At 42.4% G+C, this 17,900-nt stretch overlaps 1 protein-coding gene across 1 annotated transcript in view; it reads left to right on the top strand.

Moving 5' to 3' along the window:
• Positions 1–271: 271 nt before the first annotated feature.
• Positions 272–17,900, top strand: part of NUSAP1 (nucleolar and spindle associated protein 1) — a 40,421-nt gene continuing 22,792 nt past the window's right edge. The window contains exons 1-5 of the mRNA XM_080643729.1: positions 272–438; positions 3,361–3,429; positions 8,711–8,854; positions 10,122–10,281; positions 17,567–17,668. Coding sequence (XP_080499855.1) covers positions 346–438; positions 3,361–3,429; positions 8,711–8,854; positions 10,122–10,281; positions 17,567–17,668 — 568 coding nt within the window. The 5' untranslated portion in view covers positions 272–345. The remainder of the gene's footprint in view (positions 439–3,360; positions 3,430–8,710; positions 8,855–10,121; positions 10,282–17,566; positions 17,669–17,900) is intronic.

Below are 17,900 nucleotides of genomic sequence, written 5' to 3'. Positions count from 1 at the left end.
TTCGAACGCGCACCAGGCCCCGCCCAAAGCACGGGTCCTGCGTCTTCATTGGACACCGCGAGCCGGTCCTGAAGCGCAGGCACTGCCTGGACACGCCCTTCGGCTCCTAAGCATTTTGGTGAGGGGTGTGATAGAATGTGCGTTTGATGAGAGGATCAGCCTTTCTATTGGTCAATTCCAGAAAACCCCGCCTTCACTACATTTTTAACCAATGGAAGCGCAGCATTCTTAATTTAAACTGTGTATAAAGCTTGAGTGGGTCAACGATTATAGTGCGCCTGAGTTTTGAACCGCGCACGGGAGGTTGTAGCGTACTTCTCCTGGTTGCCTGGATTGCTGGTCGGGATGACCGTCCCCTCCCTCGAGGAGCTGGACTCCTTCAAGTACAGTGACCTGCAGAACTTGGCCAAGAGTCTGGGCCTCCGGGCTAACCTGAGGGTAAGGAGCCGGCAGTACCGAACGGTAGCGGGTCGGGTAGGCTGAGCGGCCTTGCGGAGAAGCGGTGGGAAGGGACCGAGCGGGCCCCTGGAGGTGAGGGAGTAGGTATGGTTCTCGAGTATCCCTTCAACTGCAAAAGTTGGGCGGAAAGGGAACCATATTCTTCACCTGATTTTGAGGCTGACTTTTCTAGGGGCTCCCATAGGCCTCGACTTCAAAAGGATTTGTTTGGTTTGGTTTTATTGGAAGTACCCTGTGATACTTCCCAGGGCATCAATTACGAAATGCAGACCCAGAAAGCTCAAGGAGCTCTCTAATGCGCATTAATTATTAGGCAGTCGCGGAAATACTGCCTTGGCTTTTGGAAAATTCAACATAGTAGCACTTGTATAATTTGTAATAGCACCCAGAATCTCTTAATACTTTATTGGGGGACGTGGAAGTAAGGGTGGTTTTTAAGGGACCATCCCAATGGACACATTTTTATAACTCAGCCTTGACCTGGAATGATCGTTCATTTATTGATCACTATTGTGGTAGTGTTTCCAAACCAGTAAGGTCTTTGACTCCGAGGCTGCAAAATGTTGGAGGGAAATGTGGAGATTCAGTTTGGGATTGGGTTTCTATATTAGATTCTAGTGGCATTTTCTTATATAATGCTAATGTGTACTCTGGAGATTTGTTCTTATGGCTTTTAAATGGTTTAAACAAAATAATCAGTGCTCAGGTATCTGTTGTGGCCGAATAATAAAGGAGGGTCTTTGGAGATATTTCTGAGCTATGATGTTTAATGGTTCCCTAATACTTCATAAACAAAGCCGAATACCTTAGCTTAAATTCCTTAGGCTTTTTGCAATCTGGCTAGAATCTTTTATCCAAGACTGTATCCAAACTTGGTACCTTTGTCCATCATATTGCCTTTGCTAATTTTGACCCTTCGGCCTCAGATCACCTCCTTCCTTTTGTCTTCTTTATCTGCATGAATCATTTCCATTTATTCTTCTTTTCCCCTTTTTATTTAATTTGTTGGGGTGACATTGCTTAATAAAATTAAATAGTCTTCAGGTGTACCATTCTGTAATACATCATCTGTATATTGTGTGTTCACCACCCCAAATTAAGTCTCCTTTCATCACCACTTACCTCCTCATACCCTCTTCTATCTCCCCCATCCCTCCTTTTCCCTCTGGTAATCACCATAATATTGTCTGTCTGAGTTTTGTTTTCTTTTGGTTTTTGCTTAATCCCTTCACCTTTTCCACCCAGCCCTGCAACCCCCCTTCTCTCTATCACAGTCCCACTGAACTGTCATCACTGACTTGATGCCCCATCCCCTCTTCTTCATTTCCTTAGCCGCAGGTCCACCACCCCAGTAACCCCAGGAGCCCTCTGTGCTTTTAAACAGTTTAAGTGCTGACTTCGAGAGCTTGCAGGCTTCCACCTTGTACTCTGTGTGTTTTCTTCTCTACTAAAAGTTAAGTTCCTTGAACTGGGATCTTTTCATCCTTCTACCTGGGAAGCCTTCACAGTACTACTAAGTCAGCACATTTTATATAGGAGATGCTGAGTATTTATTCAGACTATTATTTACGCCTACTTTTTGGCAGTGCACCACAGGATAGCAAGAGACTTACAGAAGAGGTTTCTACCTGAGTTCAGTGCTCTGACTAACAGTAAGGCCCCACAACCACTTGGGTCTCTAAAGAGCTATTGCAAGTTTAGATCTTTTTCTGAAAGTCCCACCGATCATTGTCTCTTGAGGCACCTGATCTGAGGTAGTTAAATAATCATCTGTTTTCATAGAGGTGGAGTAATACAGTATTTGTTACTGTAGACCCCATTGCCTGCCTAGCGCACAATATCTGGCACATAGTAGGTGTCAAATATTTGTTGAGAGGTACAATTCTCAGGCAAATTTGATCGTACAAGGCTTTATTATAGCCAATTATAAAAAGACACCTTTGACATGGATAAAATTAAATATGGACTAGGTATTAAATTCTAGATATTGTTAATTTTATTTGGTATGATAATGGTATTGTGGCTATGTTTCTCTGTTATTTTTTTTACTAGTAAGTTCTTATCTCTTGGTAATACCAAGTATTTACAGGTTAAATGTTATGATGCCTTGGATTTGCTATAAAATACTTGGGGGTTGAAACATGGGGGTCCATTACACTAGTCTCTACTTTTGTATGTATTTGAAATTTTCCATAATTAAAGTATTTTAAATTATTTATAGTTGGTACAGCCCAGGAGCTCCTTAAATCAATTGCCTTTTTTTTTTTCTCAAATATTTCTTTATTGATTTCAGAGAGGAAGGTAGAGGGATAGAGAGATAGAAACATCAATGATGAGAGAGAATCATTGATCGGCTGCCTCCTGCACGTCCCCTATTGGGGATCGAGCCCACAACCCGGACATATGCCCCTGGCTGGAATCAAACTCGGGACCCCCCAGTCCGCAGGTCGACGCTCTATCCACTGAGCCAAACCAGCTAGGGCTCAATTGCCTTTTTAAATTCCAAGTACATAGCAAAAATGAATAAATTGCTTCAAGAAATTATCAAGATTTAGTTATTTTTAAAAATGTAACAGAGTTACACCAGTCTGATAACATTCAGTTACCTGCTGAAGTCTCTACCCTAATGGGCAAGCCCAGCTGTGTTCTCTCACAACATCCTAAGCTTCCTCATGCTGGCACTGACCCCACTGCGTTTTCATTGCCTTTCCTTGTCTGACTTCACTCTGCTGTGAAATCTGTGAGGGCAGGGACCAGTTCTGTTTCAGTCTTCATTTTATTCCCAGAGCCCGCCCCTCAAAGAACATTTGATGAATGCAAGAACAGAAAGAAATGTTCAATGTATCTGTCTTGCTTATTTGGTTTTTGGCTCTACTGTTAAGATCTTTAACTTTCCTACAGGCAGACAAGCTGCTAAAAGCCTTGAAAGCCCACCTGAAACGGGAAGCAAGAAAAGAAAATGGAAATCAGGTAAGTAAGGTTTTTCATCACCTGTTTAGCAAAACAATCGTTTAGATAATGAATAATAAACACAATTAGTGATGTCTTTTAAGACGTACTGTTTATTACCAAAAAGATCATGATTGGTTATGGTGAGTCCTCTCATAAAATCTATTGGTTATAAATGGTGAAAGTGTCTTGCAGCAAGTAATATGTTGAATAAGATGTTCTTGTACAATTGCAAAAGTTTAACTACTCAGTTGCCAAAAGTTGTAAGAGATAACTTGATATGAGTAGGGAAGGAACTAGATTCAAAGTCAGAAAAACCCAGGTTAAGTAGCAGCTTTGTCATTTTCTTGTGTATTACCTGAGAAAACTCAAATTCCTTGATTCTTAGTTTCCTATTCTGATTGAAAGAGACTTGTAGCAAATTGTAAAGCACTGCTGATGGCAGAGGTTGTCATGGCTGCTTAAATCTACACCACAGGTTTCTGAGAGGGCATGCCGCCTAAAAGGATCAATGAAGGCTTCATTAGGGCCAGGTTTCTTAACTTGAAATAGGGAAAGTGTTGAAAGGCCTTACCGAACTGGGCCTTGGAGAGCATCTGTTATATATCTGGAAATGAAGATAAATATAAACATGAACTGAAAATCTAACTTCCTTCTCTGTCTGTTTAGTCTCTCTGTGTTCCAAGTTATAAACATTTAAAATTCATTAGATTCCAGGTTTTAATTAACTAAAAATATACAACAAAAAAGAATTAATAGTTTTTACATCAACTAAATAATTTTATTTGTGTGTGTGTTTTTTTAAATGATTAAGAATACATGATTATAGTGCTATCTGAACCTGATTTACTTTGGATAGTAATTGATAAACTAAATTTAAAATGATCTATCATATTTTAAATTCAACATCTCAGGAGCCATTCTTTTTTTTAAAATATATTTTATTGATTTTTTTACAGAGAGGAAAGGAGAGGGAGAGAGAGTTAGAAACATCGATGAGAGAGAAACATCAATCAGCCGCCTCTTGCACACCCCCCACTGGGGATGTGCCTGCAACCAAGGTACATGCCCTTGACTGGAATCGAACCTGGGACCCTTGAGTCCGCAGGCCCACACTCTATCCACTGAGCCAAACAGGTCAGGGCAGGAGCCATTCTTTTTGAAAAAGTTTCACAAGAGCAGGATGCTAGTCAACATTCAGTCAGATAGAGAATTGCTAAGTGGTGAATTTATCAATCGTGAGCTTGGATTGGTGGAAAAAACCTGATGGACAAAAAGTTTATCTAAGACTACAGGAGTTAGCACAATCCAAATGCATGGCAAAGAGATCATTAATGTGCCCTAGGATAGACAAATGAGTAAGCATCCAGACACCCAAATCATTACCTGGGGAATGCCCAGGTGTGGATCATATCTGAGTGAGAGTGACATCAGACCTTCAGGAAGCCTTATTCTCCCACTAGAAGTCAGCCTTAACTATGAATTGGAGCAGGTGCCTCTTTGGTCTTTTTTTTATTTTATTTCAGAGAGGAACGGAGAGGAAGAGAGAGAGAGAAACATCAATGATGAGAGAGAATCATTGATCGGCTGCCTCCTGCATGCCCCCTACTGGAGATTGTGCCCGCAACCCAGGCATGTGCCCTGACCGGGAATTGGACCATAACCTCCTGGTTCATAGGTCTATGCTCAACCACTGAGCCATGCCTGCCAGGCCTTGGATTTAGACAAGTCTGTTATAGTTAAGCATGGAGCATTCAGGAATGAACACATCTTCGCTATCACTGTTGGCCTCCCGTCTAACATACCATGGTTAAGGTGTGTAGAGTTAAAGCAAGACATCTCTGAGAGTTGTGCTAACCGGCTTCTATACTGCGAGCACCTATACTGCGAGGTGCTACTATGGGGGCTGGACTAGGGGGTGGGGTGAATAACCACTTTAAAAGTATCTGTATATTCCAGTAATATACGGTGTAACCCGAAGGTACCACTTTTAGAGTGGAATGTTTTTTCTTTTTCTTTTCACTGTCTTCCCCACGACTGTTCAGGTAGTTGGGAAGTCATATCCAGATAGTATCTTTCTACTCTCATGTAAATATCCCTGCTCCTTTGACATTATACTCACCTATTCTCATTTCTTGTCTGTTGGCCTTCCTGTTGCTTTCTGATGTTCACTGTCTTCTTGTTTTCCCCATGTTCTGACCTTATTTTGGGTGAATTCAAAGGTTCATCTGGATGTCTCTTATACCCTTGTCTCCTGGTTCCTTAACTCCTCTGACTTTCGTTTCTGCTATTCATCAGCCGCCCATTTCATTGAGCATATTCTGGACTTTATATAAACCCTTGGAACTATACTAGTTGGTAATATTTCGCCTCTTGACTAAAACCTTCCACTCTCTAAGCCTCCTTTTTCTTTCACTCCCAACACATTTACTTTATTTATTTATATATTTTTTATTGATTTCAAAGAGGAAAGGAGAGGGAAAGAGAGAGAACATCAATGATGAGCGGGAATCATTGATCAGATGCCTCCCGCACACCCCGCACTGGGGATTGAGCCCGCAACCCAGACATGTGCCCTTGACCTGGGACGCTCTATCCACTGAGCCAAACCAGCTAGAGCCCAACACATTTACTTTATACTGTGGTTCTCAATTCAGGTTGTGTGGGAAAATCATTTAGCGAGAATTATTTTTAAAAATACTGGTATATGGGCTCACCAAAACCCAGGCCAACTAAATCGTTCTCAGAGGGTGGGGTCCAGGTATTATAGTGAAATGGACTGAAAAGTCAGGCTACAAAACAGTCTATCCCCTACTTGCATGTGCAGAGTACCAGGTGTCTGCTACCGGCTAAAATATTAGGTTTCTCTGTAAGGAAAGTAGATGGTTATCAAGCAAAGGGCTTCTGGCAATCAAGGATCCCCAGCACGATAGCCTCCTCCTAGGAACCTACTAGATCAGATTCCACCAGATAACAGGCACACACATTCAAACTCTTAATGAGGTTTTTGCTCTGAAATATGAATAAAAGACCAACAATCATAGACATTTAAGGAAAGCCTGTAGTCAGAGTTTAAGGAAAAGAAAAAAATGACCCTAGGCTCTGGCTGGGTAGCTCCATTGGTTAGAGCATCATCCCCAAACACCAAAGTTGTAGGTTTCATCCCCCAGTCAGGGCACATACAAGAATCAACCAATAGCCCTGACTGGTTTGGCTCGGTGGATAGAGCGTCGGCCTGTGGACTGAAGGGTCCCAGGTTCGATTCCGGTTGAGGGCATGTACCTTGGTTGCAGGCACATCCCTGGTGGGAGGTGTGCAGGAGGCAGCTGATCGATGTTTCTCTCTCATCGATGTTTCTAACTCTCTATCCCTCTCCCTTCCTCTCTGTAAAAAAATCAATAAAATATATTTAAAAAAAAAAAAAAAAAAAGAATCAACCAATAGCCCAGCTGGGGTTGCTCAGTGGATGCACATCAATCTATGAACCAGAAGGTCACAGGTTGATTTCCGGTCAGGGCACATGCCTGTGTTTCCAGCTCAATCCCTACTTAGTAGGGGGCATGTAGGAGGCAGCCAATCAGTGATTCTCTCTCATCATTGGTGTTTCTATCTCTCTCCCCTTCTCCCTTCCTCTCTGAAATCAATAAAAAAAAATATTTTAAAAAGTGAACCAATGAATCAATAAGTGGAATAACAAACCGATGTTTCTCTCTCTCTCAAATCAATTAAAAAAAAAATTACCCTAAACGAAACAAAGATGATACAGAAAACAAATTTTTTTTGTTTTAAAAAGCCTTACAATAACTTATTTATCAATAACTTTTAGAATCAAGCTACACAGAAAAGGCACCGATGATTCAGTTAAGATTACATAATAGGCTGTAAATGTTATCAACTTGGATGCTTAAAGAGAATAGATGACAGAAATTGAGAAGTGAAGGGAAGTGTAAGGATGCTAATATCTGCAGTTTACAAGCTAGATGTATATAGTTGTGGAACAAGATTTAAGGTCTTTAGTATATTTAAAGATGCAAAGCTATCTAATTGAGTGATTAAAGTGGTATGATTCTGTTAGGAAGAACATGGGGAAGTGAGTGATACAAATGAGATAAATTGTAGCACATGATAGGCACTAAATATAGCTATGTAAGTGAAAAAAAAAAAGAAAATATAAGTGAATATCTCATCAGCAAATCACTGGTGATATATAAGTAGCCACCTGAAATTAAGCTTGAGAAATAGGAAAGGTAGGCAGAGAACCAACTGCTTTTCATTATAATCTCTTTAGTATTTTTTTTTAGCTATATGTACATGTTTTTAATTAGTTTATTTTAAAAAATTAGAACTTATGAATAAAAAAATTAGAAAAGCACCAAAAACAAATCAGACCTTTCCTTTATAGTCTACAGGTAAAAAAGCCTCCCCTCAGGTGAGTATTTTCTAGTGCTTTTATCTTTTGATCTTTTACATTTAAATCTTTAATACATTCAGATTTCATTTTGGTGTGAGAGAATGATCAAGGTTCATTATCCCTCCCCCCCCCAAAAAAAAATATTAAAAACAATTTTCTCAGCATCATGTGTTGAATAATGAATCCAACCTTCCCTGACAAATATGAAGTGTAACCATTATCACACAATGATTTAGTATATAAACAGGTCTGTTTGAGATGTTCTGGTAACCTGTACTGTACTGTTTTGACAATGTAGCTCTTTACTTTTAGTTTATGGTAGTGAAGTGCTGTTCTTATGTTACTCCTTATTTTCACCTTTGACAAGCTGCTTTGGGCTCTCTAAGCCCTTGTTTCCCCATCTGTGAACTGTGGATAATATTATTACCTATCTCCTAGGCTTTGAGAAATAAATGAGATAATCTAGGTAAACAGTCCAATAAAGTTGTGATATTAGCTGTAATTATTATTAGTTATAGGGTACTTCCTGGCACATGGCATATATTCAATAAATTCATGCTTTTTTTTTTAACGGAATGCCAGGCATCCATTATACATATTTTTTATAATGTGTTTTTATTGATTTCAGAGAAGAAGGGAGAGGGAGAGAGAGATAGAAACATCAATGACAAGAGAGAATCATTGATTGGCTGCCTCCTGCATGCCCCCTACTGGGGATCAAGCTCGCAACCCAGGGATGTGCCCTGTGACCTCCTGGTTCCCAGGTCGACGCTCAACCACTGAGCCATGCTGGTTGGACGTAATATATGTTTTTTATTCAGTTTAAATGCTCATTCTTTCTGAGTAATATGCCTCTATAGGACATGGTAGATTAATATCTCTCTCTTTCAGGATGAAAGTCAAACTTCTGCATCCTCTTGTGATGAGACCGAGATGCAGATCAGCAGTCAGAAACATGCTGAGTTGGAACCAGCTGGCCATGTCACCAAGAAAAGGAGAAAGCGCAGGACTGTCCACAGCAGTCCTGACTTCCAGGTAAATGGAGGTGTGCAAACTAAAAATAAGCCACCACCTGTGCCAAAATTGGCATATTCTTGGGGAATTTTTTGTTAATTCTCTTATGCTATCGGTAGTGGTAAACACTGTTGTAAGCTCCATGAATACACAGCCCCACGCCTAGGCTGCTCAACACCTTGCGCGGGCGCTTGCACTCAGGAAGCACTTGTTAAGTCTAAGCAGGGAGTAAATATTTGTTGAAGAAATACAAACCTTCAGTAAGCGTTTCTTAAGTGAGGTGTAGTAAATAAGAAGGAAAGAAACAAACATTAAATATGATTTTTTCCCCCTCTCCTAGTCTGTCTTAGACCAGGTGGTCACACTATTCTTAGTCTTATAGCAGCAAGGTCAGGTGTTTGCAGGGGCTTCCCTCACTTGCTTTGAGAGGACTCTGATTATATTATCCTTTCATTCAAACATAATTTTTACAAGGCTTAGTCCTAGTATTTATTTGCCAGCTTTGTACAGTCCCTTATTTGTTAGCCTGTCGGGGTCTCTTAGTGTTAGTTTCTCATCCCTGAAAGAGTTAATCTTGCCATTTATGACTTCCAATGGTCCCTAGTATCTCCTAGTCCCAGATTCACACTCTAGTGATACTTGATGGGGCAGAGAACCAAACCTGTGACTCGAAATCTTATTCTACTTTTTTTTAACACCTTTCCCCCCTCAGCTTGGTACTCATCTTTTTTTTTTTTTAAGTATTCACTTATTTTTTTATTCATTTTTAGAGATAGTAGAAGAGAGAGGGGGAAAGACAGAGAGAAACACATGGATTGGTTGCCTCCTGCACATGCCCTGACCAGGGCCCAGGCCGGGGAGGAGCCTGCAACCGTGGTACATGCCCTTAACAGTAATTGAACCTGGGACTCTTCAGTCCACAGGCTGACACTCTTATCTACTGAGCCAAACTGGCTAAGGCTTGGTACTCATCTTTTGAAGGTAGTGATTACTTCTTTTTTTAAATATCTGACTATAAGCAATATTTTTAATTTTTTTAATGGCATATCTTTAAATTGAGACATCATTGGCATATACGATTACTTTATTTTCAGGTGTACAATTGAATGATTCGATGGATTTTTGTATATATTGGGAGATGAGCATCCTAATTCTAGTTCATGTCCATCACCATATATATTTACAAAAACATTTTTCTTTTAAGATGTATGTACCCTCTTAGCAATGTTCAAATGTGATGACTTCTTATTTATTATTTAAATCATTTATTTCCTTTTTCAATTTGTAGCAGGATCATTCAGAGATAAAAACAAGTGATCCCACTGAGTTCCAGAATCAAGTAAAACAGGAAAACCAGGCTCTCAGACCTGTTGCAGAAGTTCCATCTCCACCAGATGAGAGACAAGGAAACGAGAATGCAGTGTCCTCGGGAAATAGAGGAATAAATGGTATGCCAAGTAACTGAAAAAATCCAGAACTGCTAGGGCAGCATGTGCCTTAGATTCCTATGATTGCTGTAATGAAGTGCTACAAATTGGGTGGCTTAAAAATAACACATTCATTCTCTTACAGTTCTGGAGGCTGGAAGTCTGAATGGTCAGTAGGGCCATTCTCCTTCTAGAGTCTAGACCAGGGGTGGGCAAACTTTTTGACTCGAGGGCCACAATGGGTTCTTAAACTGGACCAGAGGGCCGGAACAAAAGCATGGATGGAGTGTTTGTGTGAACTAATATAAATTCAAAGTAAAGGAGCTGAGGGTAGAGCAAGAGAACCCTCTGCTCTTTCGGCTCCGCAGGCCGGATAGAACAGCCGAATGGGCCGGATCCGGCCCGCGGGCCGTAGTTTGCCCACGGCTGGTCTAGACCCTGGATAGAATCCGGCCTGGCCTAGTCTAACTTTTAGTGGTGGCAATTGATCCTGTGTTTCTTGGCTTGCAGCTGCATTAGTCTGTTTTATGGCATTCTCTCTGTCTTAAAAGGACACTAGTCTTGCCCTAGCCAATTTGGATCAGTGGACAGAGCATCAGCCCACAGACTGGGAGGGTCCCGTGTTCGATTCTGGTCAAGGGCACATACCTCTGTTGCAGGCTCAATTCCCGGCCCTGGTTGGGGCGTGTGCAGGAGGCAACCAATCAATGTGTCTCCCTGATATCGATGTTTCTCTCTCTCTCTCTCCCTCCCTTCCACTCTCTCTAAAAATCAATGGGGAAAATATCCTCAGGTGAGGATTTAAAAAAGGACACCAGTGCTGTTAGATTAGGGTTTTCACCCTAATGACGTCATCTTGATTTGATGACATCTACCAAGAATCTATCTATAATAATAAAAGCATAATATGCTAATTAGACCCAACGTCCTTCCTGACGACCTTCCAGAAGAAGCCGGGGCTGCGAGGGAAGCCCAGGTCCCGGGTGCCGGAGGGAAGCCGGTGCCAGCAGCCAGAGGAAGGAAGGCCTGCTCTTGCACAAATTTTGTGCGTCGGGCCTCTAGTTTACAAATAAGGTTATATCACAGTTACTGGAGGTTAAGACCCTAGCACAGGGATCCTCAAACTTATTAAACAGGGGGCCAGTTCACTGTCCCTCAGACGGTTGGAGGGCCGGACTATAGTTTAAAAAAAAACTATGAACAAATTCCTATGTGCACTGCGGGCCCGGGACAAGTCGGTTGCTAAGCAGGACAGGCAGCAGCACCCGGCAGGCCAGATAAATGTCCTCGGCGGGCCGCATGTGGCCCACGGGCCATAGTTTGAGGACCCCTGCCCTAGCATATCTTTTGGGGGGGATACAGTTCAACCCATAACACCATTTTATAGCACTTACAAGGGTTTGACAATTAAAGTAAAAGTTTGAACCAAGTATAGTAGGCCATCAGATCATCTTTATTAATTTGAGAAAGCAGAATAAGAGTGGTAGCTGCGAAGTTTAGGGAATTGATCTCTACTTAGTGATGAGGAGAGCCTGCATTTTGTCCATTAGTTCCTGCTGGCTTACTCCCAAGACTGGTGCAAAGACCTGTTTGCTTATTCAATCAGGATAATTAAAAGGGAGCTACAAAGTCTACCTTCCCAGTGGTGTGGCCTTTTTTTAATGATGATTTATATATATAAAACCCTAATATGCAAATAGACCGAACAGCGGTACAACCGAACAGTTGGTTGCTATGACGTGCGCTGACCACCAGGGGGCGCACATGGAACATGGCAGGTGTCGGCAGCAGGCGGCAGAGCATGGAACATGGCGGGCACCGGCCATGGCAGGATGGTAGAACAGGTGATTGGGGGCGCCAAACCAAGGCGCAGCACCAGTCGCTATCATCAGGGTGAGCCTCTGGTGGTTACGGAAAATTCTTTGCTCCCATGTGCTGTGGTCCTGCCTGGTGCTCCCACCTGCTGCCAACGCCGGCCACAATCACAACTGCTGCTGGCACCGGAGCTGCCACTTGTTCCTGCTGTCGGTGTCTGGAGCTGGCCCTGATCACTCGGGGCCATCAGCAGGTGTGAGCAGCAGCTGCTGGCCCCAATCACCCCTGAAGGCTTCTCCACCTCGCCCTGCTCCTCGGGCGATTGGGACAGCAGCCGCCGCTTGCACCTGCTGCTCATGCCAGCCCCAATCACTCCGTGCCTTCAGTGGGTGCAAGCGGGACTGGGGCCATCAGTGTGTGGGAGTGGCAGCCGGCGGGAGTGGGGCTGCCTGCAGATGGGACTGGGGACCGTGGCAGGAGGGGTTGGGTGGGGGCATGGAGGATGGGCTGAGAACCGCCCCTGCGCCTACCGCAGCCTCGCAGCCCACAGTTCCTTTCAAGGTACATGAATTCGTGCACTGGGCCCCTAGTGTTTGTATATTCTTCTTAGATTCCAACTTCCTAAAAACCTTTTCCCTAAACTTCTCAACTAAAAGTTTGTTTCAATAAGATCAGAAAACTTCAATTCCTGTATACCTAACAGGACTTCTGCTTTCTGATTTTCTTCCTCAAGCCTGCCAATTGCAACAGTCAGTGTTTTCACCCCAGCCAATCTGCCTGGTCCAGTGTCCAACAAGCAGTTAAATGCAGAATTTCTAATGCTGAGCCTCCCCATTTCCCCCATAATTTTGCATATCTTACTAAATATAGTTCCAGGAGGTCGAGGTTCTGATTCAGTAGGTCTAAGCTGAGTCTGGGTGTCTGTAGTTTTCAATAAGCACCCCAGGTTTGACACTTCCCCTGTGTGATTTTTTTAATCCTGATCTGAGGATATTTTTTCCTTTTTTTTTAGAAAAAGAAAATGAAAGGGAGGGTGAGAGAGAGAGAAACATGAATGTGAGGGAGGCACATCAATTGGTTGCCTCCCACATGCACCCCAGCCAGGGGCCAGGAATCAAGTCTGTAATAGAGGTATGTGCCCTTGACTGGAATCAAACCCTCGACCCTTTAAACAGTGGGCCGAGGCTCTAACCACTGAGCAAAATCCACTAGAGCTCCTTTGTCTTTTTTTTTTTTTTTTTTTTAATATATTTTATTGATTTTTTACAGAGAGGAAGGGAGAGGGATAGAGAGTTAGAAACATCGATGAGAGAGAAACATCGATCAGCTGCCTCCTGCACACCTCCTACTGGGAATGTGCCCACAACCAAGGTACATGCCCTTGACTGGAATCGAAGCTGGAACCCTTCAGTCCACAGTCCGACGCTAGCCACTGAGCCAAACCGGTCAGGGCACATACCCATTTTAAAACCATGATTTAGAGACAGTTGTTGGAAAGTATGACAAAGAGCCAGAAGTGGGGGTAGAATTACAAATGTCTGCTATTCCACCAGTTACTTTATCCAGAAGATGTAGCTTTAGGACTAAGTTTCAATGCCATAGAAAAACAGTGTGGACCCATTAAGTCAGGTTTGACTAATGAAACACAAGCTGTTTGAAGGAGAAAAATTTGATCATGTAGTTAGTTTCTGGTGAGAGAATTTTTTTTTAAACTTTTTATTTTGACATAATTTCAGACTTAAAGTTGTAAGAATAATATCACAAATTCCTATGTCTTTTTCACCTAGATTTCCCAAATGTTAACACTTTATTACATTATTTCCTCTCTGTTTATATTTATGTATATATATATGTGTGATATACATTTTTTTCCCTGAACTGTTTGAGAGTAAGTTGCAGATATGTGCTCCTTTACCCTAAATCAGTGGTTCCCAACATGGGGCACACGCCCCACAGGGGGGCAATTTGATTTTTAAGATTTTTAAGGGGGGGCAATTCAAGAATGAGTTATTAATGAATTTTTTGCATTTCTTATGGTTCTAGGGGCCTCATATACAGTATTCTATCTAATAAAAGTAATATGCAAATTGACCGTCACTCCAACACATAAGATGACCGCCAAAAGATGGCCTGCAGGGGAGGACAGTTGGGGGGACCCAGGCCAGCAGGGGAGGGCAGTTATGGATGACCAGGCGGGTAGGGGAGGGCAGTTGGGGGGGACCAAGCCTGCAGGGGAGGGCAGTTGGGGGTGACCAGGACAGCAGGGGAGGGCAGTTGGGGGGGACCAGGTCTGCAGGGGAGGGTAGTTAGAGGCGACCAGGACAGCAGAGGAGGGTAGTTAGGGGCAATCAGGCTGGCAAGGGAGCAGTTAGGCATAGATCAGGCTGGCAGGGGAGTGGTTAGGGGGTGATCAGGCTGGCAGGCAGAAGCGGTAAGGGGCGATCAGGCTGGCAGGCAGAAGCGGTAAGGGGCAATCAGGCAGGCAGGCAGGCAGGCGAGCGGTTGGGAGCCAATAGTTCTGGATTGGGCCTAAGTGGGCAGTTGGGCATCCCTCAAGGGTCCCAGATTGGAGAGGGTGCAGGCTGGGTTGAGGGACAGACCCCACTCCCTGTGCACGAATTTCGTGCACCAGGCCTCTAGTCCTATATAATAAAGAGCTGATATGCAAATAGTCATCATGCCATGACGCTGTAATGACTGATCAACACGGACCTGAGGCTGCGTGGTGCCAGGGCCAGGGACCTGAGGCCATGTCCCATGCTCCGGTGCCGGGGCCGAGGACCTGAGCCTGCACCCCCCGCCCAGGCACTGGGGCCAGGGTACTTGAGGCCACGCCCCCTGAGACCACGCCCTCTGCCCCAGCGCCGGGGCCCAGGGACCTGAGGCCCCATCCCCTGCCTCGGCGCCAGGACAGGAGGCTGCTTCCCCCACCCGGCGGGGCTTGATGGGGCTGGGGCCAGCTGGACACTTCTATTATAGAGAAAGGTCAAATAGCAATATTAAAATATTTCCTCTAATTAATCCCTTTTAATGTGCATGAATTTTGTGCACCAGGCCACTAGTATAAATATTTATTGTGACATATTTATGTATTTCAGTTCTCTATTATATGTTTTGAAATTTTATTTGCTGTTTTTTTCATATCACTTCATATTATTTTTTTTTTAAACAATTTCTTAGTGATTTCTTCCTCAGTACTTCAACTGTCCTTTCATTCTTTTATTTCTTTCTTTCTTGGATGCCATGTTCTTTGGAAGCTGTTCAGACCAAGTTAATGGCCTTTTAGGCTTCCTTCATGTGAATAGGAGTTCACTTTTTGAATAATAAGAATTATATGTCATGGGGAGGTGGGCATCAGTATTTTAGAGATGCTTAGGTGGGATATGGCCAAAAAAAGCTTGGGAACCACTGCCCTAAATACTTCAGTGTGTGTTTCTTAAAACACAGGACTTTCTCTCACAAATGTACAGAGTACAAAAGGTTCATTAACTTGGCTTTATATTCCATGTTGCAACTAATATTTAGAACTCCACTACTTGTCAAGTTATGGTATAGTATCAAAAAAGAATATCACAATTATCTGAAAATATTATTAAAATACTCTTCCCTTTCAATCACACATCTGTGTGTGGCAAGATTTGTTTTTATATATACACTGAGTGGCCAGATTATTATGATCTCTGAACGCATAATAATCTGGCCACTCAGTGTGTGTGTGTGTGTGTGTGTGTGTGTGTGTGTGTGTATGTATTAGAGGCCCAGTGCATGAATTCGTGCATGGGTGGGGTCCCACCAGCCTGGCCAGGGGGAGGGGACATGGGTGGTTGGCTGGCCTGCCTGCTGGTCGAGCTCCTGGTCGAGGGGACAATTTGCATATTAGCCTTTTATTATATAGCGTTCAGAGATCATAATAATCTGGCCATTCAGTGTGTGTATCAACCAAAACAACATGTTGTAACACATTATCTACAGAAGTAGATAAGAGAATCCAGCTGCCTTTTATAAGTCAAACATTAAATAAATTTTTTTAAAAAGCCACTCATTATTTTTGTGTTAGAAATGTATTTTTCCAGTAATTCCATCCACTTATTCCAATAATTCCATCAGTTATGTCTCTAAAAACAGAGGAAAATCTCAGCTCATCCTTTGCATTTCATTGTCATGTTTCTTTAGCCTACTTTAATATGGAATACTTTCTTGGTCTTCCTTTGTCTTTCAGGATGTTGACATGTTTTAGTATAGGCAAGTTTTTTTGGGGGGTCCTCTGACTTGGTTTGTCTAATGTGCTGATGATTAGATTCAGATCATGCACTTTTGGCCAAGGGATGTGTCCTCAGCACCCCAGAAGGCACAGGTGTTGGTTTTTCCTGTAATTAGTCATGCTACATTCCATCACCTGGTTATGGTGGTATCTGCTACGTTGTTTCTCTGTAAAGTTACTATTTTTCCATTTGTAATTAATAAATACCTTGTGAGGAGTGACACTGACTCTAAATCTCCTGTTTTTCACAGAATTTTTCTCTCTGTTTTTTGTTTTGTTTTGTTTTTAATCCTCACCCAAGGACATGCTTAAAGAAAGGAAGGGAGATAGAGAAAAACATCATTTGGTTGCCTTCCATACGTTCCCCAACCAGGGATTGAAACCTGCAACCCAGATGTGTTTCCTGACCACAACTTTTTGGTGTATGGGACGACACTCTAACTAACTGAGCCACTCCGGCCGGCTCTCTCTGGTTTTAGAGTCAGGGTCCAAGCAGAAGCACCTGGAGCCCCAACTGCTCTATGGAATATTCTTTGCCTTGTTTAATGGATATATTAGGGAACCTTAAAGATGATGACTTTATAAGTAGCGTTACTTGAAAAACCACTTACATATTTTTAGTACATTACCTCGAGTTGAAAAAGAAATCAGAAAGTAGAAACTTATTTTAAGTGGGGGAAAATAGTAGATCTTGTATACACCATGATTTCAACTGGATTTAAAGAACAAAAATGAAACAAGTATAGGCATACCTTTCTTTATTGTGCCTTGCTTTATTGTCTCTACAGATGTTGCATTTTTTTTTACAAATTTAAGGCAAAAAATTACTGCTTGTTTTATTGCAGTGGTCTGGAACAGAACCCTCAATATCTCTGAGATGTTCCTGTACAGAAGCAAAGGACCTGAGGAAACATGCCAGAATGCTAATGATGTGTCTTAGGCTGGTGGGGTTGTGTGCTTTTTATCATTCTAGTTATAACAACATGTTTATAGCAAAAGTTATGAAAAGGTGTTTTTAAATTTTTGATATAACTCCTATATAGGAAGCAAAATTTCCGCCTAGTTCAGGCATATGAGCTAAATTTTAGAGATGCTGTAAGTCATTGTGCTCCTGGTGTGCCATTTCTCCAACCACCTTGGCAGAGCCTATCACATGAATACGCTCATGACATTTCTAAAAGGCAAGAATTTATTGAAATCTTTTCGTTGGTTCTGTATCTTTGTATTCAGGTAATGAAGATTCAAAGGTACCTTCAGAAAGAAAGAAGTCTGTCTACACAGATGGGTTTTCCAAATCTGGAAAAAATAAAAGAATTGCAATCACTACTCCAAGTAAGTTTTGCCAGCTAATGTTGGAGAGTCAGTGTACTGACTGTCACAGCTAAAAGCTGGGATGCCGGAACTGGACTGGCATCTGCATCCTCCCATTTTCTAGCTGGGAGACTTTGGGCAGCTTACTTATCCTCAGTAAACCACTTTTTCAGTTGAACGTTGGAATGGTTGTACTGCCTATTTCATCAGGTTGATATATAGATTAATTGAGCCTATTTTTTACTTCTGATTA

Source organism: Plecotus auritus (assembly GCF_963455305.1).
Source record: "Plecotus auritus genome assembly, chromosome: 1".
NCBI lineage: Eukaryota > Metazoa > Chordata > Mammalia > Chiroptera > Vespertilionidae > Plecotus > Plecotus auritus.
This window is presented reverse-complemented; position numbering and strand designations above follow the sequence as displayed.